This window comes from Mesoplodon mirus (genome assembly GCF_964341445.2).
Source record: "Mesoplodon mirus genome assembly, chromosome: 7".
NCBI lineage: Eukaryota > Metazoa > Chordata > Mammalia > Artiodactyla > Ziphiidae > Mesoplodon > Mesoplodon mirus.
The window spans coordinates 14,639,105-14,666,376 of NC_138983.1; the positions used below are offsets into that span (position 1 = coordinate 14,639,105).

The 27,272-nt window shown below is 43.2% G+C and overlaps 1 protein-coding gene across 15 annotated transcripts in view; it reads left to right on the forward strand.

The window, feature by feature from the left end:
- The window catches only part of AMBRA1 (autophagy and beclin 1 regulator 1), a 178,277-nt gene that overhangs the window by 126,560 nt on the left and 24,445 nt on the right, over positions 1–27,272 (forward strand). For all 15 annotated transcript variants that reach the window (XM_082627250.1, XM_082627255.1, XM_082627256.1 and 12 more), the window contains 3 exons: positions 6,609–6,719; positions 19,259–19,447; positions 20,297–20,451. In XM_082627250.1, the coding sequence (XP_082483376.1) occupies positions 6,609–6,719; positions 19,259–19,447; positions 20,297–20,451 (455 nt within the window). The remainder of the gene's footprint in view (positions 1–6,608; positions 6,720–19,258; positions 19,448–20,296; positions 20,452–27,272) is intronic.

The following is a 27,272-nucleotide window of genomic DNA, read 5'->3' on the forward strand; positions in this document are numbered from 1 at the left end:
TTGTTTGTTGTTTTATTCTTTGGGATTTTCTACATAAACAATTATGTTATCTGTGAACAAAGAAAGCTTTATTTCTTCTTCTCTAATCTATGTACCTCTTACTTACTTTTCTTGTCTTATTGCATTAAGTAGGCTTCCAGTACAGTGTTGAAGAGGAGTGGTGAGAGGAAACATCCTTGCTTGTTCCCCGTCTTAGGGGGAAAGCATATACAGTTAACCCTTGAACAATGTAGGGGGAAAGGGACTCTGACCCCCGCACAGTTGAAAATCCATGTATAACTTTACAGTCAGCCCTCCATATCTGCTGTTCCACACCCTTGGATTCAACCAATTGCAGATCCTGTAGTACTGTATACATATTTATTGAAAAAAATCTGCATGTTAGTGGACCCATATCGTTCAAACACATATGTTTTTCAAGGGTCAACTGTCGTTTCTCACCCTTAAATGTAGCTATGGGTTTTTTGTAGACATTGTTTATCAACTTGAGAAGTTCCCCACTCTTCCCAGTTTGATGATAGTTTTTATCAAAAATAGGTTTTAGATTTTGTCAGGTGCCTTTTCTGTATCTATTGATATGATCATATGATTTTTCTTCTTTATCCTGTTGATGTGATATATCATTATTAACTGATTTTGAAATGTTTAACCAGCCTTGCCTACTGGAATAAATCCCCATTTGGTCATAGTGTGTAACTTTTTTTAATACATTATTATATTCAATTTGCCAACATTTTGTTGAGCATTTTTACTTCTGTGTTCATAAAAGATATTAGACTGTAGTTTTCTTTTCTTCAACGTTTTTGTCCAGTTTTGGTATCAGGGTATTGCTGGCCTCAGAAGCAGTCCCACTTCTGTTTTCTGAAAGAGATTATGGAGATTTGGTGTAATTTCTTCCTTAGGTGTTTGGTAGAATTTACCAATGAACCCACCTGGGCCTGGTACTTTCTGTCTTAAGAGGTTTTTAATGATTGATTCAGTGTAATAGATATAGGCCTATTCAGATCATCTGTTTCTTCTTGTGTCAATTTTGGTAGTCTGTGTCTTTCAAGGAATTTTGGTCCATTTCACCTAGCTTATCAAACCTGTGGGCCTTGAGTTGTTCATAATAGTCCTTTACTGTCCTTTTAGTGTCCATGGGATCAGTAGTGATAGCTTGTCTTTCATTCCTGGTATTAATAATTTGTATCTTCCCTCTTTTTTTCTTTGTTAGCCTGGCTAAAGGTTTATTGATTTTATTGGTCTTTTCAAAGAACCAGCTTTTGGTTTCATTGATTTTTTTTCTCTATTGATTTCCTGTTTTCAGTCTCACTGATTTCTGCTCTAATTTTGATTATTGCTTTTCTTCTGCTTACTTTGGATTTAATTTGCTCTTCTTTTTCTTGTTTCCTAAAGTGGAAGTTTAAATTATTGATTTTAGATCTTTCTTCTTTTCTAGTATGTGCATTCAAAGCAGTAACATTCCCTCTAAGCGCTGCTTTCGCTACATCCCACAAATTTTAATTAGTTGTATTTTCATTTAGTTAAAAATATTTTAAAATTTCTCTTGTGATGTCTTCTTTGAGCCATGTGTTACTTAAAGTGTGTTGCTTAATCTCCAAGTATTTAGGGATTTTTCCAGTTATCTTTCTGTTACTGATTTCTAGTTTAATTTCCTTGTGTTCTGACAGCATACTTTGTATGGTTTCAGTTCTTTTAAATTTGTTACAGTGTGTTTTGTGGACCAGAATGTGGTCTGTCTTGGCCTAAGCTGTTTTTCAAGGAGAACATTACTAAGGAGTCTGGGTCCTATGCATTTGCTCTTAATTCTGAAATGAAGTGCTTCTCTTCCTTGGTCCTGGCACGTTATTTGGGCCAGTCTCTTACAAAAGAACCTCTGTCTATGAGCTGTTGATTCCAGAGCTATACCTATAGAGGAAAAGCATACAGAGATTGGAGTAAATGATTAAATAATTTTAATGGTGGCTATTTATTAGACATTTACTATTTGCCATCACTTTACATTTATTATTTCAGTAAGTTTTCTAAACAGCCCTATAAGTTGAAAGGATTTTTATTATCTTTTTACAGATAAGGAAACTGAGGTTCAGAGAGATTGATTTACACAGAGTGATACTAATATAGGTACTAGCAGGAGGAGTCAAAATCGGGTCCATCTGATTCTGAAGCCCGTATTCTCAGAAACAGTGTTAAAAACAGACACATGAGATCCCAGTTCAAGCCAAACTCTAATCCATGGCAGAAAAGGAAAACTGGAAGTTTGCTAAAGGAATATTTGTATAATGCTGTGCCTTTTATTGGTTTCTCTCCAAAATCAGTATCGCTAACAGTTTTGGTGCCTTTAGCAGCGAGCATTCCAGTAGTAGTGCTTCCTAAGGAGCACTATCTTGGAGTTAAAATGTAGGCTGGGGCTTCCCTGGTGGCGCAGTGGCTGAGAGTCGCCTGCCAATGCAGAGAACGCAGGTTCGTGCCCCGGTCCGGGAAGATCCCACATGCCGCGGAGCGGCTGGGCCCATGAGCCGTGGCCGCTGAGCCTGCGCGTCCGGAGCCTGTGCTCCGCAACGGGAAAGGCCACAACAGTGAGAGGCCCACGTACCACAAAAAAAAAAAAAAAAAAAAAAAAATGTAGGCTGTATTTATCTAACTTAGAGTTTCCCAACCAGGAATGATTTTGATCCCCAGGGAACATTTGGCAATGTCTGGGTACGTTTTTGGTGGTCACAACTGCGTGACTACTGGCATCTAGTGGGAAGAGGCCAAGGGTACTGCTAAACATCCTACAATGCACAAGACCCACCCCACCCCCTAAACAAAGAATTATCTGACCCAAAATATCAATAGTGGAGGTTGAGAAAATGTGAGTCTAGCTTGTTCCATTCTGTTATTACTGAGAAAACCTTGATCCCTCAGAAATCCCTCAGCATTCTGTCAGGATTTGGTTTCCAAGGCTAAGTGCCTCCTATGTAAATACTTTGTGGCTCAGTCCATTAACTCATTCTGGCACATTTCCTATACCTTGAGCTTAGTAGCCAGCCAGAGGCCTGTTAAATGGTTGGGGTTTTTTTTAATAGGGTGATACTTTTTCTTCCTGATGTTTCTTGAGAGACAGGCTCAGTTGGCCTGCAGCTGTTACAGAAGAGAACCTGGTGACAATAATCTGTTGCTGGCATCTTTAGCTCCCTAATCTATGTTTACGCGGCACTGAAAATCAACTCTCCCTGCTGCCAGGCCCCATTCCTCCTCAACACTCTGGCATCAGTGACAGAGAATACCTCCCCAGTCTCTTCCACACAGTACAACCATACATGATTATTTTATTGCACAGCTGTTTTCCAGAAGACGTTTCCTGAGGCATGGATATACAGGATGCTTCTGGAGCTGTGAGTTGGAGTCTCAGTCATTTCTGTTCCAGTTGCAGATATATCCACAGCGCTCTTAAAGCATCTGGTATTTTCCTTAACTGTTTTCCTGTTTGTAGCTCTCGTCCTTTCCCCCATATTTTAAGCTCCTACAGTACGGGGTTTGTTTCTTCAATTTTTTTCCTATCCTGACTTAGGAACTAGCATTTCTTTCATCATATACTAAGAAAATCAACTTGCCTTCTTCCATTTTGGGTTATATGCTTTTCTATTAAAAGTTGGAGGAAATTATAAGGAACTAAAATCATTTGAGAGAGACTGGTGGTCAGAGGTTGATATCAACCATCTAGATATAGATAAGCAAGCCAGAGGAACAATTCATAAACTCAATGGAATTGAGCCTGGGTCCAAATAAAACTGAATAATTCCTTCCTGAGTAGTGGACCTTGGAATTTAAAAAGTTATTTTCATTATCAAGGAGGCCTAGAAAAATCAAGAAATTTCTTATTAAGGACGTCCTATAGGGGAACTTCCCTGGTGGCGCAGTGGTTAAGAATCCACCTGCCAATACAGGGGACGTGGGTTCGATCCCTGGTCCAGGAAGATCCCACATGCTGCGGAGCAACTAAGCCTGTGTGCCACAACTGCTGAGCCTGTGCTCTTGAGCCTGCGAGCCACAACTACTGAGACCGCATGCTGCAACTACTGAAGTCCGCGCACCTAGAGCCCATCCTCTGCAACAAGAGAAGCCACCACAATGAGAAGCCCGCACACCGCAATGAAGAGTAGCCCCCGCTCGCCACAACTAGAGAAAGCCCTCACACAGCAACCAAGACCCAACACAGCAATAAATAAATAAATAAATAGATAGATAGATGGATGGATAAATTAATAAATTTATTTATTTACTTACAAAAAGAAAGCCTTATAGGTAGCTTACCCTCCTCATGACCCAGAGGTTCAGCAAAATTTCCCAAGTCAGGTACCATTATTACAGAATTTTCTGTAAAGTTTAAGCAAAGGCATATATTTACCTCATTTAAGTGATATGCCACAGGGCCCTCAATAGGGATTCTCTTTTTTTATTTGGCTGCGTTGGGTCTTCGTTGCTGTGCACAGGCTTTCTCTAGTTGTGGCGAGCGGGGGCTACTCTTCGTTGCGGTGTGTGGGCTTGCCATTAAGGTGGCTTCTCTTGTTGTGGAGCACGGGCTCTAGGCACGCGGGCTTCAGTAGTTGTGGCACGTGGGCTCAGTAGTTGTGGCTCACAAGCTCTAGAGCACAGGCTCAGCAGTTGTGGTGCACGGGCTTAGTTGCTCCATGACATGTGGGATCTTCCCAGGCCAGGGCTCGAACCCGTGTTCCCTGCAATGGCAGGTGGATTCTTAACCACTGTGCCACTAGGGAAGCCCCCTCAATAGGGATTTGAGGTCAGTGGGCTCATTGACAGAACCCTCAAATGCTGTCTTTCTTAGGCCTTCAGAGAGATCATGACCATTTTGAACAATGTCTTTGAATCTGCAAGATTGTAAAGAATGTATTGTTTGGATGGTATTGGTTTATCTAAAACAGTATTTCTCAACCTTTATTTTATCATTACCCTCCTAAGGAGCCTTTTTAGACATTTTTTTCCCTAATCACCCCCCTCCCATGAAATTTTAATATCACAGATAATGCTGTGTATCTGTTCATATACTGCAGTACTTTGGCAGGGACTGGGGGTTGTACTATCTAAGATTTTTCCCCCACCATGAACAGTTTTCACCCCCATGGGGGCAGTCCTGCCCATGTTGACGACATGTTAATCTAGAAGTATCATCATCTTGGGAACGAATTAATGTACCTTTCTTAACAAATTGAAACAGGGACAAGGACTCTATCAGTAAATTAATGTTAAAAAAGAGTCTTCTCATACAGTGGCCTGAAGCAACTGGGGAAGAGTGAGAAGACTTTCTCATATTTCATAGCTTATATGGAGGACATTTTCTCTCTGAACAACCTCTTGACCATCTGAGGAAAGAACAGGGAAACACCAGGAGTAGCAGAGCAATAAATGCAGCGCTCTGAAAGGAGGGGAAAAATAAAAAAAGACAAGACCCTCTTGCAGTGACATGCAGAGGAGGAAAATGGTGATACTGAAGAATCTGGGTATAGAACTGTCCATTGTTCCAAGGCTAGTCAGCTCTAACAAGTTCAGTTTCTCAAAGTCAGAGTTGATTTGCAGCAGAGAGTACCATTTAGGTTGTGTAGCACATAAGAATGTTCTATTCTCCCAAGAGGGTTTGGCTCTGTCTGATCAGAAGGGTGGGTGTGTATGAAATGCACCTCGGAAGGAGGAGGAGGAAGAGATGACATGTTCAAGTAAAATGAAATACAACTGCAAATTAAAGTGTCACCCTGTTTTAAAAAAATCCCTTTTTTATTTAATTGGTTACCAAGGAAAAAAATGTCATATAGAAGTGTATGTCTCAGGGAAAGTTAAACTGTGAGATGTTACAAGTGAATCTGGATTCAAGGAAGTTCTCCTGGGGTGGGGCAGGGCAGGGGTTATAAAATACTGCCTTAATAAAAATATTCTGAGGCGGAAAAGCTAGGCTCATAAATTTCTATTGTGTTACATGCCAGAGGTCCAGAAGAGATTAACAAATATTACCTCATTTGTTCTTTGCTGTCTCTCTCTATCCTATCAGCTGAATGCTGGCTGCCTCTTCCCTGGGGGAAGCCTCCTTTTGAGATGTTTTATTAGGAGGAAGGTCATATACAAAGGAGATGCTTTCTCCCAAAGGGTGCTGCTTACTACAAAGACATCCAGGGACTGAATGCTTTTCTGTGTTAATGGTGTCCTACCATTTTTCAAGTTTCTTTCCCAGCCTTTTTATGAACACCCATTTGTCTCTTTAGATTGTGAGCCTACCAGATAGGATATATACAGTACGTGCCACATTGTTGGCACTCAGTAAATGTTACGTAATAATGGGAAGGGGGGCTGATTTATATTATATTATACTATACTATACTATATTATATTATACTGTATTATACTGTATTTACATGTAGAATTGTTCTTGAGAAACATGTCTGGTTTCTCTTTGAGATAGAGACTTGACAGATAGGACTTGTCAGCTTTCTTCAGCCTTAATTGTGATTCTTCCTTTTCTCCTTCTTCTACTAATCCTAGTTTTGTCTCATGTTTGCAGTGGAAACATATAGATAAACACTATAATGTGCTCTCTTTGTCTTCTCCCCCACCAGGGGCAGTGATTGGTGATGGACAGTCTGCCGTGGCCAGTAACATTGCCAATACTACCTACCGGCTCCAGTGGTGGGACTTCACTAAGTTTGACCTCCCAGAAATCAGTAATGGTAAGCCAAGGTAGAACTGGGGATACTGGTGGAAGGTCTGTCTCTTACTGGTGAGCCAGAGCTCAGAAACCCACATAGCACTGGATTTTTCATCGCCTCGTTGAGCAGCTGACTGCCGTGTGCCATTTCTGCAGTTCTTCTCCAACTCTCGTTAAGCAATTCAACAAACGTGTATTGAGCACCCACCCTGAGCAGTGAACAATGCTTTGGTACAGTGATCAGAACAGTGCTAAGGTGGACACCAAAATGAAGATGTCTGCCCCAGGAGTTTACCGACTAGTAGTTCATTGTCCCAAGCCTAGAAGTTTGGGTGGAACTGAGAGGAACAGAAGGAGAAGGGAGTGTAGGAACTGAGAGCCAGACCCTTGAGGAAAGACTACAGTGATGATAAACTCATTTATTAATCTAGGTCTGAATAGAACAAAGGGAGTGGCCTGATGGATGTGTGATTTACAAACATGTCTGTCTGTCAGTCCGTTTTCCCAGCTTCTACGAGTCCTCACTCCCATGTCCCAGTTGTTTGATTGAAATCACATAATTTTTAAAAATTAATTAATTAATTTATTTATTGGCTGCGTTGGGTCTTCCGTTGCTGTGTGAGGGCCCTCTCCAGTTGAAGCGAGTGGGGGCCACTTCTCGCCGCAGTGTGAGGGCTTCTCACTGCGGTGGCCTCCCCTGCCGCGGAGCACAGGCTCCAGGCGTGCAGGCTTCAGCAGACGTGGCACACGGGCTTCAGTAGTTGTGGCTTGTGTGCTCCAGAGCACAGGCTCAGCAGTTGTTGTGCACGGGCTTGGTTGCTCCGCAGCATGTGGGATCTTCCCGGACCAGGGCCTGAACGCATGTCCCCTGCATTGGCAGGCGGATTCTCAACCACTGCGCCACCAGGGAAGCCCAATCACAGCATTTTAGACATCTCATTTCACTTTCTATCTGATGACGGACTCTCACACATCCCTGGGAAGTGGTGGTTGAGCCTCTGCTTGAACACTTCAGATAGGTCACACTGTCTGATGAGTTGGCCCTAGTCCATCACTGCTAAATTCCTGTTCAAATGTTTTTTCTTATACCCAGCCACCATTTCCCTTGCTGTCACTTCCTCCCATTGGTCCTAATTCTACCTCTGAATCTCCATAGAATAAGTTTAATGATGTCTCTTCTAAGTGACAGTTCTCCAGCTATTTGAAGATAAACTGCCATTTCCCTTTAAATCATTCTTCTTGGGCCAGAATTCCTGAGATTCCTTTTACGATCTGGTTTTCAAATCCTTGACAGTTCTGCTCATTTCCCCTTTAAGCTTTGAGATGGCAGAACAACGTAGAACACTCCAGATGAGATCTGTCCAAAACAGAGAACAATGATGGTTTGGACAGTGTTAGTTCAGCCTAAGATTCCAACACCTTTTTCTGAAGCCACTGTTGAGTTTGCAGTCACTTAAAACTCCTTGATGGGACTTCCCTGGTTGCACAGTGGTTAAGAATCTGCCTGCCAGTGCAGGAGACACGGGTTCGATCCCTGGTCCAGGAAGATCCCACATGCCGTGAAGCAACTAAGCCTATGCACTACAACTACTGAGCCTGCACTCTTGAGCCTACGAGCCACAACTGCTGAGCCCGTGTGCTGCAACTAATGAAGCCTACGTGCCTAGAGCCCACGCTTTGCAACAAGGGAAGCCACCGCAATGAGAAGCCCGCTCACCGGAATGAAAAGTAGCCCCTGCTCACCGCAACTAGAGAAAGCCCGTGCACAGCAACGAGGACCCAGTGAAGCCAAACATAAATAAATAATAAATAAATGTATTTATTTATTTAAAAAATACTTGATAACTATTAATAAACCAAGACTTTACCGTCCTATACTTACTTGCGCAGTTCGAATGTTTCAAAAACCAAAGGTTTGTATTTGTTTCTGTTAAGTTTTATCTTAATAGTGCCAATTGCTCTTCTTAGTTCCTGCCTCTCAACATTTTTTTGAACTTTGATTCAGCCCTTTTTTTCCCAACCTTACATCATCTTCTAATTTGATAAACATACTTTCTCTGTCTTTTTTTTTTTTTAACACTAAGTACTTTAATTCTTTTTTGGGGGGGCTGCATAGGGTCTTAGTTGCCCCGAGGCATGTAAGATCTTAGTTCTCCAACCAGGGATCGAACCCTAGTCTCCTGCATTGGAAGGTGGATTCTTAATCACTGGACCACCAGGGAAGTCCCTGTGTCTTACTTTGTTTTTCTGTTTTTTTTAAAGATATTTATTTATTTACTTATTTGGTTGCGCTGGGTCTTAGTTGCAGCAGGCGGGCTCCTTAGTTGAGGCATGAGAACTCTTAGTTGCGGCACGCATGTGGGATCTAGTTCCCTGACCAGGGATCGAACCCAGGCCCCCAGCATTGGGAGTGCAGACTGTTTTTTTTTTTTTAAATAAATAAATTTATTTGTTTATTTATTTATTTATTTTTGGCTGCATTGGGTCTTCGTTGCTGCGCGAGGGCTTTCTTGAGTTGCGGTGAGCAGGGGCTAATCTTCGTTGCGGTGCGTGGGCTTCTCATTGCAGTGGCTTCTCTTGTTGCTAAGCACGGGCTCTAGGTGCACGGGCTCAGTAGTTGTGGCTCGCAGGCTCTAGAGCGCAGGCTCAGTAGTTGTGGCACACGGGCTTAGCTGCTCCGCGGCATGTGGGATCTTCCTGGGCCAGGGCTCGAACCCGTGTCCCCTGCATTGGCAGGTGGATTCTTAACCACCGTGCCACCAGGGAGTCCCGAGAGTGCAGACTCTTAACCAACTGTGCCACCAGGGAAGTCCCCCCTCTGTCTTACTTTGGATTGCTAGCAAAACTAGTGCGTCGGTCAGGACTTTGCACCAAGTGTTGTGGTATGTTCCTGTGGGCTTGCTCTGTGTCAGTTTTGGTTCACGAATTTGCACCTAGGCTTGGTTGTTTGCATGTGAAGCCCATATTTTTCTATCTTGTCTATGGGTATTGTAAGAGTTGGTCAGATACCTTAAAATAATCAAGATAGCCCCTTCTGTGGCTTTCACAGTATGCCAATCTTGGTATCCTTATCAGACCATGAAAATGAAGTCAATTTTTCATCTCCTGATCTTAGTGAAACCTCAGCAGCAATCATTTTTTCCTAAGTGCTTTTAAGCCGCATGTTCGGTAATCTATTCTTTAGTAGAAATCAAATGCAATCTACCTTTTCCCTTATTAAATACTGTTTGCTTGTTTATAGATTTCTGGCCCTGATGTTTGCCATAATTTTCCGTAGGTACTTTGTTTCGTTATTTTATTTGCTTTGTTTCTTTTATTATAATCTGAAATACATTTACCAAAGATTTTTAAAATATAAAAGGATATACAGTGAAAAGTTTCCCAACCCTGCCCCCAGCTACCCACCACTCCACCCCATAGGCAACCACAATGAGCAGTGTCTTGCATATCTCTTCAAAGATATTGTACGCATATACAAGTACATGCAAATGTTTGTTTTTCCACCTCTACTTAACCTAAATGGTAGCATGTTATACATACTTTTCTTTCTGTACCTTGCTTTCTTTACTATATGTCTTGGTGATCTTTCCATATCATTACATAAGCATTTACTCAATTCTTTTTTAATGGCTGCCTAGTATCCCACTGTCCTTTTATATATATATATATTTATCTATCTATCTATCTATCTATCTATCTATCTGTTTATTTATTTATTTATGGCTGTGTTGGGTCTTTGTTGCTGCATGTGGGCTTTCTCTAGTTGTGGCGAGCGGGGACTACTCTTCGTTGCGGTGCGCGGGGCTCTCATTGCAGTGGCTTCTCTTGTTGCGGAGCACAGGCTCTAGGCATGCGGGCTTCAGTAGTTGTGGCACACAGGCTCAGTAGTTGTAGCTCGCGGGCTCTAGAGCGGAGGCTCAGTAGTTGTGGCGCACGGGCTTAGTTTCTCCACGGCATGTGGGATCTTCCTGGACCAGGCAGGCATATCCTTAACCACTTTGCCACCAGGAAAGTCCCCCACTGTCCATTTTTTAACCAGTTATTTTTTAACCAGTGTCCTGCTGAGGAATTTTTTTTTTTTTTTTTTTTTTTTTTGTCTGCTCCGGGTCTTAGTTGTGGCACAGGGGATGTTCGTTGTGGCATGCAAGATCTTTAGTTGCAGCATGCGGGATCTAGTTCCCTAACCAGGGATTGAACCCAGGCCACCTGCGTTGGGAGTGCAGAGTCTTAACCCCTGGAATACCAGGGAAACCCCTCTGCTGAGGAACTTTTAAGTTGTTTCCAGTCTTTTGCTATACAAACCATGCCACAGTTTGTCATTTTGCACATGTGCAAGTATATCGTAGGATAAATTCCTAGAAATGGAATTGTGAGGAGGAAGAATATGTAGATTTGTGATTTTGGTAGATACTGCTAAATCACCCTCTGTAGAGATTATACCAATTTATACACTCGCTTTTGGTTCATGAGAGTGCATGTTTCCCTAAACTCTTGCTTGTAGAATGTGCTATCATATTTTGGGGTATTTACAAATCTGATGGTAAAAAATACTATGTAGGTGGGACTTCCCTAGCGGTCCAGTGGTTAGGGCTCCGCACTTCCACTGTTGGGGGCGAGGGTTCAGTCCCTGGTCGGGAAACTAGGATCCTGCAAGCCGCGTGGTGTGGCCAAAAAAAAAAAAAAAAAAAATACTATGTAGGTATTTTAAATTTGTATTTCTCATATTATAAACCAGGTTGTGTGGCTCTGCATACATTTAGCCACGTGTTGCCTTTTCTTGGCTTGTCTCTGTGCTTTACCTTTTTTTTTTTCATTGTGTTGTTGGTCTTTTCCTTACCAGTTCTACAGGAGCTCTTTATAAATCAGAAAATTAACTCATAATAGGAGTTTCCTGGTTGTCATTTGTCTTTTGACTCTGCTGAAGGTTATTTTTGTCGTAGAACCTATTTTAAGTAGTCAGAATGATCCAACTTTCCTTTTATGGTTCCTAGATTTTGTGGCAGCATCAAGAAGATCAGTTAGTCCTTTTATATTTTAGTTTTTTCCTTTACATCTTTGATTCATCGGAAGTGTAACCTAGTCCTAAATAAGCAGAGTATGATCCAGCTTTTCCCCCATGTGCTACTCATTTGTCGCAACCAATTCGTAAAATGATCCATTTGTCCCCATTGATTTGGGATGTCATTTTCATCCTATTAATTTCCTGTTGAGTATTTAGATGTATTTCTTCTGTCTCTTCTGTCCCAGGGATCTGTCTGATTATTCATGTAACAGTACCACATTGGTTTAAGTTTGAGGCTCTGTTTTAGGATCTGGTAGGACTAGTCTCCTCTTGTTATTTTTTTAATCCAAAATTTCTTGCCTGCTTGAACATTTTGGTTTTCTGTATGGACTTTAAAACTACCTCGCTTCTTCCCTTCATCCCCCTGAAAAAATCCTGTTAGTGTAATTAATGTGATCGCATTAAACATATAAAGTAACTTAAGGAGACTCAATATTTTTATGGTATCTTCTTATGTAAGAAGATACCATACATAAGAAGATACTTATGATTTTTCAGTTTCTCCAAGTCTCTCTTGTGGTCTTAGGAATGTTTTAAAGTTTTCTTCATGTAATTTTATACATTTTTAAAGTTTATTGTTACAAGCTTTAAAAAAATTTGTTTTACTGAATTTGTTTACTAATTATAGTTGTTATTCAGTTAAATCTCATGGGTTTTCTAAGTATGTTATCTATAAATAGTATTAACTTTACCTCCTCTGTTCCAAGTTGTACACCTGTGATTTCTTCCTCTTGTCTGAGTGCATTGGCTGCTACCATCAGAACAATGTTAAATAATAGCAGTCATCCTCATATCATTCCTGATTTCAGTAGAAAAACTTCTAGCTTTTTCCCAGTAAGCATATTGCTGACTTTTGGGTTGAACCAGAACTAGTTTATTGTTTTAAGGAAGTCATTATTCTTATTTTATTGTGAGTTTTTAATCAAGAATAGATACTCAGAATTCCCTGGCGGTTCAGTGGTTAGGACTCCCCCCCCAACCGCCCCCAGCCAAAAAAAAAGAATAGATGTTAAATTTAGTCATGCCTTATCAGCATCTGTGAAGATGATCATGTTTTTTTCTCTCCTTTGACCTAATAATGAGATCATTATGTTTTTTTAAACAAGTATCTGTAGATTTAATTGACCTTAAATTAATTTTTAAATCCCAATAATACCAATAAACTTCCCTTGATTATTTTTTTTTAAATTTATCTATTTTTGGCTGCGTTGGGTCTTCATTGCTGCACGGGATTTCTCTAGTTGTGACAAGCAAAGTCTACTCTTCGTTGTGGTGCGCGGGCTTCTCATCGCGGTAGCTTCTCTTGTTGCGGAGCACGGGCTCTAGGCATGCAGGCTTCAGTAGTTGTGGCTCGCGGGCTCTAGAGCACAGGCTCAGTAGTTGCAGCGCATGGGCTTAGTTGCTCCGTGACATGTGGGATCTTCCCGGACCAGGGCTCAAACCCGTGTCCCCTGCATTGGCAGGCGGGTTCTTAACCACCGCACCACCAGGGAAGCCCCGAGATCATTATGTTGATAGATTCTGTAATATTGAACCCAACCTTACATCCCTTGAATAAACCCCACCTGGTTCATGGTATATGCTTTAGCATTAAATTCTTTCCATGTAGCTTGCTAATAATTTAAGAGTTTTTTCCTTGAAATTTGTGAGATGGATCTATCCTATTCTTTTTCATAAAATCTATGAGTTTTGGTATCAGTGTTTTGCTTGTGTTACAAATATAATTTGAAAGTTTTTCTTTTTGTCTGGAACAGCTTAAATAGTATTGGAATTACTTGGTACTTTTTATACTTTAAAGGTCTGAGCCTGATGCTTTTTTCTTCCCTTTTCGTCGCAAGTATAGGGAGAGGTAGTTCTTTGATAACGTTTTCCTTGTCAGCTGTCCTATGATGGTTAAGCAAATGAACTCTTCAGCTATACTGTCCAGGTCCAAGTCTTGCTCAGCCACCTTCTAGCAGTGTGACCTTGGTTACTTAATCTCTCTACACCTTAGTTTCCTTGTCTATAAAATGAGGGTTATAATAGTGCCAACCTCATAGGATTGTTAGGAGAATTAAATTAGTTAACATTGATACATGTCAGGCACTCTGAACGGCATCTGGCACTTTCTGTAGTAAATGGTCAGTAAATGTTAGCTCTTTTTATCATGTCTTTTTCTTGGAAATTATACCGTGATTCTTTGAGAGTATGGCTATAATTCTAAAGTCACCCCTGCCCCTGTTTTCAGTACTCTGAGAGGCGTATTTTCCATCTCTGTACAGTGATGTTCATGTGAAAAAGATAGTTCTCTTTTAACCTGTTGCCTCATCTGTAATTGGCTTCTGATCCTTCTGAAGCATGTTGTTCTCCCCAGTTGGAGACAGTTTTCTTTGATAGAAAAACCAAATATTCCGAGGAATACAGGCATTGGATATGCTGCTAGCAGAGCTGAGACGGTCTTTTTGGTTGTCCTTAACGTTCTTTGTACAAGCCTCCACTTGTTCTGACTACAACTTCCTGTCATTCACCTTCTGTGTTCCTTCTTACTTCCTTTGATCATGGCTGTTGTAAAACCTGAGCTGATCAAAAAGCATCATGTGCAGCCAGATTGACTCATTTAGTTTGGCTCACCTTTCTTACTTAAGTCCTGTGCGGTGTTAGAATTCTGCTTTTTAAAAGTGCCCTATTTTTCTCAGAGTTTTGGCCTTGGGAAATACTTGGCATTCTAGGAGTTTAGGGCGTATATGTCTGATGGTGGCCAGTGTTCCTTGCCATGGTATTACCCTCTAGAATGACAGCCACTTTCACCTGAGGCTCCTGTAATTAACTCTAACTGCTTTTCCTGGTTGGTCTGAATAAAGTCTAGTTACAGTTCTGAATCTGGTAGATTCAGCTGTCAGCAGAGTTCAGTTGGGAATCTGTAGGATTCGTTTCTGAACCTTGCATACTTCCAGAGGAGGGAAGTGTTTGGCTTTGGCACAGCTCACGCCTGGGAGCCACTGGCCCTCAGTTCTACTCACGTGTTCAGCAGCCACTGTGTTGTTAAGAGGTCATCTAACTTATCTGAATTGAATTTAACTCTTTTCTAGAATTAGGCTAAGGAGTGTTACCACCTGGTTCTCTTAGTTGAGATACAGGATTAATGAATTGCAATCTGTAAAGTGTTTAGAAATTTGTGAATAAGGCCTCATATAACATAGATAATTTTGAAACCGCTCTCATGGGAAAAAAAATAGCTCATTAGATTCACTGTGGTTTTTAAGAGTGAACTCTTATGGGAGAACAGCATTAGTCACCAGGGTGCCCTGACAGAACGGACCTTAAGAAACCCAGGGGCTGAGCAGTGTGGGGCACACACACATCCAGAGAGGATGTAGTGATGGGTGCCGTTGGGAATGCTTATGTAGTGTCATCTGGAGCTCCGTGCAGAGGTCCTATTCTGAAATCTGAGGGCTCAGAGATAGTGAAAAGGACATTTTCCTGCTGATTTAAACCGCTTTGGGTTTTCCAAATCCATATCTAATGCATCTGTAAAAGTACTGCAACTGCTCATTGCTCCTGTGGCCTCATCTGGCCAGCCAGCAACAGGCTACAAACCGATCTTTGTACAGGGTGTTCGTTTATAATTTATGGAGCTGATGGAAAAGCAGAGCCCTGTGCTCCTCCAGGCATCAGTACTTCTTACCCCTCCCATTCCCTGCTAGGGCATTTTAACTTGGAAATCATTTATAATTAGGAGGAGATTACATTGCACAGTCTGGAACGTGGCTTCCTGCTGTCTTCTGCATCGTGTTTGCTCCTCCTGGAGCTGCCCCCTGAAGCTCTTAAGCAGTTTTGATTTGAAAAATCCTTTCTTTCCTAGACTTTATTTCCATTCTCAGCTGCCCAGCTAACTGCTCCATCATCACTCCCCACGTGTGTTTTGGCTTTAAGTGCAGGGCAGTTTGCTGGAGCTCCAGCTCGGGGGTCAAGGACTGTCTGGTGAGACAGCAGTTTTCAAGTGTGGTCCCAGACCAGCAACATCAGATGCCTGGGAACTTGCTAGGAATACAAATTCCCCGGTCTCACCCCAGCGTTCTGTGTTTTAATAAGCCCTCCAGGTGATTATGATGCATGCTGAAACTTGAGAACCACTGTGGTAAGGCAAGGCAGGGAGCAGAACAAAGATTTCTAGTGGTGTGTGGGTTGCCACTGTCTTAAACTGTATTTCACTTCACCTTTTTCTCTACCTGCTTATTACATCATTATTGAGTCCAAGAAGGATGAGCTCTCCTTGTCGTTAGTGCATTACTTTGCTATGGCCTGAGAAAAGAAGTAACAGAGACCCAGGAAATCTCTCCTTTTGTAATTTAACTCATCAAAATTTCAGCCTTACGAGAAGCTGCATGAACAAATTGAAGCAGTGACCACTCACCACTGTAACTGAACATTTCCATTTCCATTCCATGTTCCATCTGAACATTTCCATTTCCATTGCTTGTTGTATATTAATTTCCATGAAATTAATATACAACAAGCAATAAACGTAAATTGCTAATTGGAGCTTTGAAATATTAATGAAACTGTAAACACACCACCCAGTGCTCAATGAAGCTACCAGATCACTCTGTGCCTACTACATCCCCTTCATTATGGTAGAAGTAAAACCCTAGATCCCTAGCTGTACAAGTTCTGAAAGGGAGCATGCTGCTGGAGAAGCTCCGTTTTAATTTTCAGCATTCTCTTTTCATTTGTTATTTGCATCTCTCTCTCTGAGCTCACTGCAGGAACTGGGAGCAGTTGCGAAATTGGGTGGAGTTGAGGGGAGGGGACAAAATTTGGGAGATGGCCATTGACTTGGAATCATCATAATACAGTACAAACACAAACACCATGGCTTGAATTTGAGGCTGACAAAATGCTTTTTGTCTATATGCCCAGTTTTTCGTGGGCTTAGAGCCCAGCCTCCCAAAAGAAGGAAAACCCTACTTGTACTTCCCCCCACCACCCGCAGACCCCTCTTAGTAATTAATCTGGCAGTATCTAGTTCAGTGCTTTTTTAATGTTGGTGATGAGTTTTGAGGGTCATTGTAGGCTTCTATATGTTTGACTGAATTGCAGGTTAACACATATAAGCTAGATGTCTGTAACAGCAAGATAGAAAGCCGACTTTCATAAAATACTCACCATGCATTTTTGGGACATTAAATGTAGATAAAATGGAAACCATACAAAGCTGTCTTAAAGCCCACAGAGTCCCATTTCCTTTTCTGTTTATTTTCATGTCCTACTTAATATTTGTCATTGCCTTCTTTCTCTCTCTGCCTTTGATGGTTGCAGTCTAAATTGTCAGTTTCTTTTTACCTTTCCGAGGATTGTGCCAACATAAAGTCTAGAAAACCAAGATGGACTCACTCTTTTTTTTTTAATAAATTTATTTTATTTTTGGCTGTGTTGGGTCTTTGTTGCTGCGCGCGGGCTTTCTCTAGTTGCAGCGAGCGGGGGCTACTCTTCGTTGCGGTAGGCAGGCTTCTCATTGCATTAGCTTCTCTTGTTGCAGAGCATGGGCTCTTGGCATGCGGGCTTCAGTAGTTATGGCACGCGCAGACTCAGTAGTCGTGGCTCGCGGGCTCTAGAGCGCAAGCTCAGTAGTTGTGGCGCAGGGGCTTAGTTGCTCCGCAGCATGTGGGATCTTCCTAGACCAGGGCTCGAACCCGTGTCCCCTGCATTGGCAGGCAGATTCTTAACCACTGCACCACCAGGGGAGTCCCTGGACTCACTCTCGAAGCTCCCCCAGTTGCTTTGGTTCTGTATCCCCAACTGTAATCATGTGTCAATCCAAGGAAGGGGGAGGAGGTTATCTTTTTGGCAACAGGCTTGGGACCCTGAGTAAGGAGCAGACAATCTCAGTGCTAACTAGATAAATCTAGCCATACAGGCTCGAGCAGATGGTGGGTTGGAAGTTGAGCAGTACAGAGCCCTAATGGTGATAGCAGTGAGTATTTTGGATGTCATTATCTTGTTAGTTAGCAAACAGAACCATCCTTGTGGTCCCTCCTCAGCTTTATGTGTAATGGTGCTGTACGTGTCAGCCCCCAGGAGTTGGCACAATAGCCTAATCAATGTGTTCTGATGTCTTTTTTGATCTCCTCTGTCATCTCTGTGGCTTCATTAACAACACACACAGGGAAAGGGGGATGAATATAGAGTTTTAGAAATCACTCTGAATCCCTGATCCCATAAGTCTCAAGTTCCCCCTGGAAAACAGCTCTTTGTTTTGTTTTCCTTAAGGTAATTTCCTGGGGAAACTTACCCTTGACCTTCTGGGTCAGGCCATTTGGCATCCTGCAGTAGATCACCTGGAATCTGGTGAGGGCAGTTGAGCTTGCCTTCTTGTTTGTTTTAACCATAATGCCTCTGACAGTGGACATCTGAAGTAATCTCCTTCAAATAAGAGAAAGTGAATTAGTCTCTTTGCATGTAAGTGGATCTAAATGAGACAGAGCCCAGAGGAGCTTGGTCCCTTTGGATGTGTTGTGCTGTTCTGCTCACGCCCGTGGTGTGGGCCATCTGATTCCAGGCTCACATCAAGGGTAGGCCAGTTCCTCCGGGCAGGGATTTGCACAATGGGCCTCCGAGAGGGATTCGAATGAAAGCCGAAACAAAGCATGCAGGCACAGCCCCAGAGCTAGCTAACATCTCATTAGTCCCCTCATGTGGAACGATTCTCCCCACCGACAGGCATTCCTCCACCCCAGCCCCGACCCCACCCGTTCCCTCGTGCTGAGCCTGCCTGCTGCCTGGCTGACTGTGCTTAATTCTCAGTAACTGCTACGTGCAGACTGGGGCTGCCCACAGTCACTGGCTTATGGTATGGGTGAGGGATAGAGCATAGTGAGAAATGAAAATAGTTCCAGCCATCCAGCCAGGGCTAGGCTTTGTTTCTCTTTATCCTCTCTTGTGGAATTAGGGCTTAGCATTAGCAAGGAGCCGTCCAGAAGACTGAATGAAGTCTCTGAATGCTCCAGTTTTCTTAAATGAGAAAATAAGACAAAAACTGGTGAAATGATTTCCTTCTCCAGGGTCACGTAGAGGTGGGGAGTAGGATTCTCACCCCCAAGGAAGTTTTACGTGGATCACCTTTTTCTTGGAATCAGTGGGTTTACATTTTCATTCATCTCAGTTTTGATCTTTTGGACAATAACAGCTGTTGAGTGGCTCTCCAGGAACAATTGTTGATAACTTTTTCCCCAGCTCATCTCTCAAATGATGTTTCCTAAGTGTGAGCTGAGACTCAGCAGGTGGTTGTGGTTGTGTTGACTCTCTGTAGTTTCCTATTAAAGTGGTAGAAGAGACATATCTTTTGTGTGTCTTGTGTTGCTTGTTCCATGACATTTCAGTTTGATAAGGCAGCCTTTAGTATTTCTAGAGAGGGTTCAGGTTCAGGCCCTTAGAGAGGTCCCCAGATTTCTTGACCCAGAATTTTTTATACCATCAACTCCAAACTTTCTTACCCTCTTTTCTTTCTTTGTCTGATGCAGCCTCCATGAATGTGCTGGTGCAGAACTGCAAGATCTACAATGATGCCAGCTGTGACATTTCTGCAGATGGCCAGCTTCTGGCGGCTTTCATCCCTAGCAGCCAAAGGGGCTTTCCTGATGAAGGCATCCTGGCAGTGTACTCTCTGGCCCCCCATAACCTGGGCGAAATGCTCTACACCAAGCGATTTGGTAAGGGATAGGAAGCCCAACCTAGTGACAAAGGGGTGCTGGTACCTTGGCCTGGGCATTCCTAGGTGAGGTATAGCTTAGGTGGGAGTAATGGTCACATACTGCCCCTGCTTCACTGGGGCACGTGTCAGAGGAAGATTGCTTTGTGCTGTCTGGTAGCATTGCAGAAGAATCTCAGAATAAGATTCCTCCCTACCGCAGTGGCATCACTGGCATACTCCTGTTGTTATGGGCAGGAATAAGGGGGAGCTTCGTTCTTGGCCATGGCTTGGGGAAGTGGGCACACACACACTGCAAGGCTGTTTGGCATTGTGTATTAAAAGCCCCCAAAATGTATGTTCTCTTTGATCCAGTAATTTCACTTCTAAGGAAGTAATCAGAAAACTATACAAGATTTATTTAGAAGGATGTTTTCAGCAGTGTTATTTATCATAGAGAAAAATTGTGAAGAGTTGCTTAAAGAAATAATGGTGCATTAATAAGGCAGAATACCATTTGGCCTTTAAAATGCTCTTATAGAAGACTATTTAATGGTGAAAAATGTTCGTAATGGATGAAGTGAAAAAAGTAGATTTCAAAAAAATAGTATTTACAGTATAACAATTTTTTAATGTGATTCTATGATAATACTGGTGAGCATTTATTAAGTACTTTTTATGTGTCAAACACTGTACTCAATACTTTACATGCCTTCTCATTGTACTCTTCACTACAGTCCTATGAGATTAACCCCAGGATGACCAAACAAAGATGAAGATCAGAGAGAAAGAGAAAATACTAAGAGGGAAAATTATTCCCTTGTAATAGCAAGAACTCTGGGAGATGTCTCTCTGTTTTTCTGGCCCTCAGGTCCCAATGCCATTTCAGTGAGCCTGTCCCCGATGGGTCGATATGTAATGGTGGGCTTGGCCTCACGAAGGATCCTGCTGCACCCCTCCACGGAGCACATGGTGGCCCAGGTCTTCAGGCTGCAACAGGCCCATGGTGGCGAGACCTCCATGAGGGTGAGTGCGTTGCCCGTGGCTTCACTGTATGGCAGCTCTTCTAGGCCTGGCTGGCAGGGTAATGCAGGACAAGGTTGTGGTCTCCCAGCCAGGACCAGAGATGTCATGCCCATAAGGAGCCAGGAAGGACTCCAGTCCAGCCTAGTAATGACCAGCAGGCCGCACTTTTGGAAGCTCTGGACTATTAAAAGGCAGGGGCTTTCTCATACCCTAAATCATGAGCTGGGTCCCCAGAGGCCTGAAAGGATCTTTGCATCAAGACCAAACTGAATACTTCCTTACCTCAACATGAAACCTTTAGTCTGGAGATACACAGAGAACCCAATGAAATATTTATGCTTCTTTTTAAAAAAAATTTTTCAGGACGCAAGCTATAAAAAGAGATAGATAGTATACTATGAAATGTTCTTTTCCTGAGGTTGTAGTCACGATGGAGGATAAGGACTTCGGGCAGCTGCTGTGCTCTTAACTGTCCCGTCCACTTCACTAGCACAGAAATGTTCTATTTAGGACCCTTTCTTGTCTGAAGCCGTCCTTGCTTGTATTGCCATAAAAGCCTTCTGGGCATCCTGGGGTTAGTGGCCTCCTGGACTCACCCTGTCTAGTTTCTGACTGAGATTATTCCCACATCCCATGGGGGCTCATTTGGCCAGGGTTTTGTCAAGGGGAGATGAGCATTTGAACACTTCTCTAATCAGATGGTGTTTAAGGTCGGTCTCGATCTAAGAACCTGTGAATTCCCTTAGCACTTTATGCTGTGCCATTTATAGTTTTATGCACTTGTTTATGTGTTGTTTTGTGTTTTCTTTAGCAGTGTGGTGTGTATGTTTAATCCACTCAATTAGGTTCAGTGTAAGCTCCTTAGGGGCATATCCCCCGGGGTCCCTCATTTAGTGCCACACATGTAGATGCTTGTTGAATTCAGCCTGGAATATGAAGCATTTGTTTTAAAGAAAAAAACCCTAAAGATAGGACCCATTATATACAAAGCAATAGAAAGTGGGTGGCCAGGTGTGGTGTCTCCAGCCTCTTCTCCCTCCTGTCTCCTACAAGGACCTTCTATCCAACTCTACTGAGCCACTTTCCAAGCCCCCTGAATTAGTAAGGCTCTCTCTTGCCAGGGTGCTTTTACCTGGAGTGCCCTTTTCTCCCTGAAACCCAACTGCCTGCAAGCTCTTCCCCTTCTATGGAACCTTCCTAAACAGAATTGATCACTCCCTCCTGTGCCACCCCTGTACCTAGTACACTCTCTGTGTTAACACTCATCACACCAAACTGCAGTTATTTATTTCCACATCATTCTCCTCTCTTGGCCCATGAGCTCCTTGAGAGTAGGACCATGTCTGTTTCATCTGTATGAACTCCAAATACCAATAAGAAACCTCTCATTTAGGAGAAGCTGAATAAATGAAAGAGAATCTCAAGAAAAGCATCCTTATTGTTTCTAGGTGGTAACTAGCAGAACCATTGATAGGTGACATCGTGTCCCGTCATGTCTCTGAAAGGGTAGAAACAAGGCATTCCATTCTCTGCTCTTGACGTCACAATGACAGGAAAGTTCTGATTCTTGAATCCATGTGACTAGAAATATTTGACATTGAGTGACTGGGAGAGGACTTTGTGGGAAGTTCATCGATCCTATTTTCTTACCTAGATACATGAGGATGGAAGGTGAATTTTAGTTTAAATATTCTTATCTTAGGCAGATTTGGATGGTAAAAGTACCTGGTGTCTGCTTTTTACCACCTAGAATCTTGGTCCTTGCTGTTCTTCTAACCCTTCCTACCTAATTGTGGAATAATTGTTTCTAATCATTAAGAGACAGGATCTGATTTCAGCAACACTAATGGACATCTCCAGCCTCTTCTGGAAACGAGGGCTCCTGCTCACTTTTGGGCACAGCTTGCCAGTCCTCCATCCTAGCAAGGTTCCTCTTCTCTATAAGTAGCCAGAAACATCTGGCTAAAGGCAAACAGCTCCAGGGCGGAAGCCAAGATTCTGTCACAAATGGGGCCGGCAGCTCAGGGAATGCAGTTGGAGAAGTCTGCTGTGGAGATGTAGGGGCTCAAGGCACCTAGCCAGCTACTGCATGCCTCAGAACAAGAGCTACTTCTCAGCATTCCCAGCAGGGTTTTTTTTGTTTTGTTTTGTTTTGTTTCTTTTTTTGCGGTATGTGGGCCTCTCACTGTTGTGGCCTCTCCCGTTGCGGAGCACAGGCTCCGGATGCGCAGGCCCAGCGGCCATGGCTCACGGGCCCAGCCGCTCCGCGGCATATGGGATCCTCCCAGACCGGGGCACGAACCCGTATCCCCTGCATCGGCAGGCGGACTCTCAACGACTGCGCCACCAGGGAGGCCCACCAGCAGGGGTTTTTTGATTCTCAATAGACCCCGTCCGCCACTTAGGAGAGGGAGCTGAAGTAACTAGAAAGCTCTCATTTGGGAAGCATTTCTCTCACACAAGAGGCAGGATCCGGGCTTCTCAACAAGGTTTTGCTCACCCTGTGTCCACCCAGTCTGACTTTAAACCCCCGTGCTACAGAAAGATTTCTGGTTTTCCAGGTCTTGGTTGCCCCTTACGTCCAAAGGCACCAAAGCACTCAGCACATGTCCCTGAATTCAGTCACTGGTGGAAGGGAAGACACCAGCTTTTTTGGATAGCTGTGCTGTACCACCGTTTAAGGCAAGAAGTGCATTTTTGTCTGAGAACAGGGAGCGAGGGTTTAATGGGACAGTAGAGCATCTCCCTCTTTGCACAGGTAAGTATGGGTGGCTGTCTCCATCTGTAATGTCAAGCTCTGTCCTTGAAGGAAGTTGTGGGTACTGGGCCTGTCCTAGAGCTTTTCTACCCAGAATCCCCCTTCTCTGTGGTGTTACCTCTTGGAATTCACTGTGGGAACGTTCAGAGAGGTGAAATTGTTGGGCCAGCAGACGTTCCCAGGAGAACATCCTCCAGAGCACCAACTTACTTCAATTCCCACTAAGTGACCATCTCTCCCCAAGAGATGATCTCTTACACAATCCCATATGAAAACTCTTGTAAAAATGAATTGCTAATTGCTCTTCGCCTTGGCATGCTTATTCTAAGCAGTTCTTCAGATCTCTGGATCAGTGCTTCTCAAACTGTGCTCCTTGGACAACCTGCATTAGAATGCATGGGGTTCTTGTTAAAATACAGACTCCACTTCAGACCAAAATCGGAATAAGAATTGGGCAGGAAGGGGACCGGGTATTTGTATTTGTAAAACAAGCTTTCCAGGGCTTCCCTGGTGGCGCAGTGGTCGAAAGTCTGCCTGCCAATGCAGGGGACATGGGTTCGTGCCCTGGTCCAGGAAGATCCCACATGCCGTGGAGTGGCTGGGCCCATGAGCCATGGCCGCTGAGCCTGCACGTCTGGAGCCTGTGCTCCGCAATGGGAGAGGCCACAACAGTGAGAGGCCTGCGTACCACACACACACACACGAAAAACAAGCTTTTCAGATGATTCTGATACGCACTTGAGTTTGAGAACTGCTGTTCTTAATGACTGCTTTCTTCATTTTAGGTTTCTGCCCTCAGCCTCTTCAGCAGAGGCAGAGATACAGTCTCAGGTTTACTTCTTATCGTGGTTTTATGTGTGATGCTTTGATCCTTTGCTAATTTTGTTGCAGGCACAGTGGTGTTTGCGTTCTATCTCCTATAAAAACTCTTAGCTTTTTGGCTGTCAGTGTGCTTCACCTCCCATTTTTCTCAGCTGTTGTTGCTTTACAGGGTTCTCCCTTGAATATCTCTATGTGCTGAACTACTTTCTTCCCCATGTTGAGTTTAATTATTATCCTCGTTTCTAGGATCTAGGGTCCTCGGATATTTCCCTTCTCTGCTTACCAAGGCTAGGCTTAGTCTTCCCAATTTTAGTATCATTGGCAAATCAGGAAAAATAAGACTAGGCACATATTTGATCTCCCCCTTCTGTCTGTCGATTCGAGGCTCTTCCAGGATGAGTATGCTACTATCTCTGCCTCAGGGTCTTATGTGCCATCTGACTCCCTCATACTTGAGCCAGTAGGACTTTTTGTTAATTTCTGTTTGGTTTTTAAGTTAGGCATTTAAAGATTGTTGAGCTGAAGTTTTGCTGAATTCTCAAAACACTAAACTGCCTGAGTTCTCTCACTGCTTTCATTTTCTAATTGGAACAAGGCACAATATTGTAGCAGAAAACTGCAATTAATTTTCTAAAATTATGGCAACTTGCACAATGTAATAACTTTGGTTGTAACCAAGTGAAAGCATAATAACAAAAATACAAAATTACTAATGAAACCAGAAATAGTCATATAGCAAACTATGCCTGCAGTTTGTAATAAGTGCTGTTTTACCTAGGAATGGGGGCAAACGTCAGCGGTCAAGGTGTGGGTGTAGGTGGGGAGGCAGTGCTGGGGCAGTTTGGGCAGAAGTGATGGACAAGGGGCTTGGGTGGGAGAAGAAGCCCTAGGACAGAAAGCAGTTTAGCTCTCCTTTCTCCATGAGACAGCATTGTGCTCTTTAAGGCCAAGCCTCAAACATCAATACTTAAGGGTCAATTTTATTGAAAGCTTTTTCTTTGTGGCTATGTGGTGAAACTGTATTCAAGGGTTGAGCAACTAATACCCAGACAGATTGTTAGTTTGGAGGGGGTGTTGGAAAGAAAGCCCGCCCCTCCCTCCCTCCACCCCTCTCTCTCCCCCCTCTTCTCCCCCCTCTTCCTCTCTTCTCTCCCGCCTCCCCCAATGCCTTCTTGACCCTGAGAGCTCTGCTCTTCAGTAGTGGACAGTCCCCTTGTATACCTTCTCCCTCTAGAGCTCCAGCTCTAAAGATATGCATCCCCCTCATTCTCAATAGGTCCTAGGCAGCTGGAAAAGGAAACAGATTTTTTTTAGACCTACAACCTACTCATATCTTAACTGGCCAGTAGTTCTCAATGTGTATTCCCTGGGACTAAGTCAGCATCATCAGGGAACTTAATAGAAATGCAGCTTCTCAGCCCTGTCCCAGGCCTGCTGAATCAGAAGCTCTGAGGGTAGGGCCCAGCCATCTTTGTTTTACCAAGCCCTCCAGTTGAGTCTGCATGCTGAGTCAAGATTGAGAACCAGTCCTCAACTGCATGCGGATCCCAGTTAGACCTCACCTATCAGTATAGCTTTGTTGTTTTCTTTTTTGCTCTCACCTTGTCTCTGGAACCTCATCTGGTTTATTTCTTTGGCTCCTTTAACCAGATCTTTCATATACTTTCAGGAAGTTGAGAAATTGATGAGTACCTCCTGCCCTTAGCATTTCTGGATCATGCTAGCATCCTAGTGGTGGTACTTTAAAGAGTAATGCTGTGGGGCCTTTTTCCCAATTCTAATTAAAACTCTTACCTGCCCACAGTTGACTTTGTTCAGGCTCTTAACTGTGATCCCATTCCTGTTTGCCTTCGTGCTATAGAATACAGAGATTCTTAGGCTTAAAAAGTGAGAAGAAATATCTTTATCTTTCTCTCCAGGACCTTCCCCATCTGACGGTGTAGTTCTTGAGTTCCTTTTTCCAACATTCAACTCACTGTTATCCTTGGAAGGAAGATGTCGCCGTGGTACCCATTAATGGATATCTTAGTGTCACCCTGGTTATAAAGAAACATTAGTTGGCTTTCTTTATTTCATACCATTTCATAGCCATCTTCAGAGAACAGCCTAGTGATGACTGATTATTATTATTATAAGTTCATTAAAATGAACCACAGAAAAGGCTTGGTGTCCAGAGTACTCAAATTAGTCATAACTAAATTGTAGCTTAGACCCTGGGTCGGGATGGGTAGCCAGCACTGTCAGCACTGACCAGCATTATGTAACTAACATGCATAGGCTCTTTTGGCTCGTCCTAGCTCCATTCTTCAACATACAATCTTTACTGTGGCTTACTCCTTGCCCTGAATTTAGCCTGTGATCAAATCCAGTCATCAGTACTTCCCTAGATTCTAAAAGTTTGGTTTTCAAAAGTGACCTAGAGGGCTTTCCTGGTGGCGCAGTGGTTAAGAATCCATCTGCCAATGCAGGGGACACCGGTTCGAGCCCTGGTCCAGGAAGATCCCACATGCTGTGGAGCAGCTAAGCCCGTGCGCCACAACTACTGAGGCTGTGCTCTAGAGCCTGCGAGCCACAACCACTGAGCCCACCTGCTACAACTTCTGAGCCTGCACTCTAGAGCCCACGAGCCAAAACTACTGAGCCCGTGTGGTACAGCTACTGAAGCCCACGCGCCTAGAGCCCATGCTCCACAACAAGAAAAGCCACTGCAATGAGAAGCCCGCTCACCACAATGAGGAGTAGCCCCTGCTTGCCGCAACTAGAGAAAAGCCTGCGTGCAACAGTGAAGACCCAATGCAGCCCAAAAAAATTAAAAAAAAAAAAAAAAAAAAGTGACCTGGAACTCTAGTTCAAGCCAGAGTATTCTCCAGCAATCTAAGGGAACTGAGCTTCTTCTTAATCTTATCTGGGCTTGGGAGTGGCAAAAACCAAAAATAAAGATATTTTATTTTTGTATCCTAGAAGGGTACTATTTCTTCAAGGGGAGATTGGGATAAAAGACAGCTTTGTTGTCAGAAATGATTTACTCCTTCCTAAGATTTTGTCCTCATTAATTTTCTTAAAGCTGCTTGTCAGTTGATTAAAAGCTGCTCCCGCTGCAATTATCTTAAAGTTGACTTCTGAGATGTGGTACAAAGCATCTATCCTCAAAAAGTTTCTTTCTTCACCATGTTGTAGGAAAGGGGGAGGAGGTATGAGAGAAGTCAGGGGTGTCTCTGATGCAATTTGTCAGAGAAGGGAG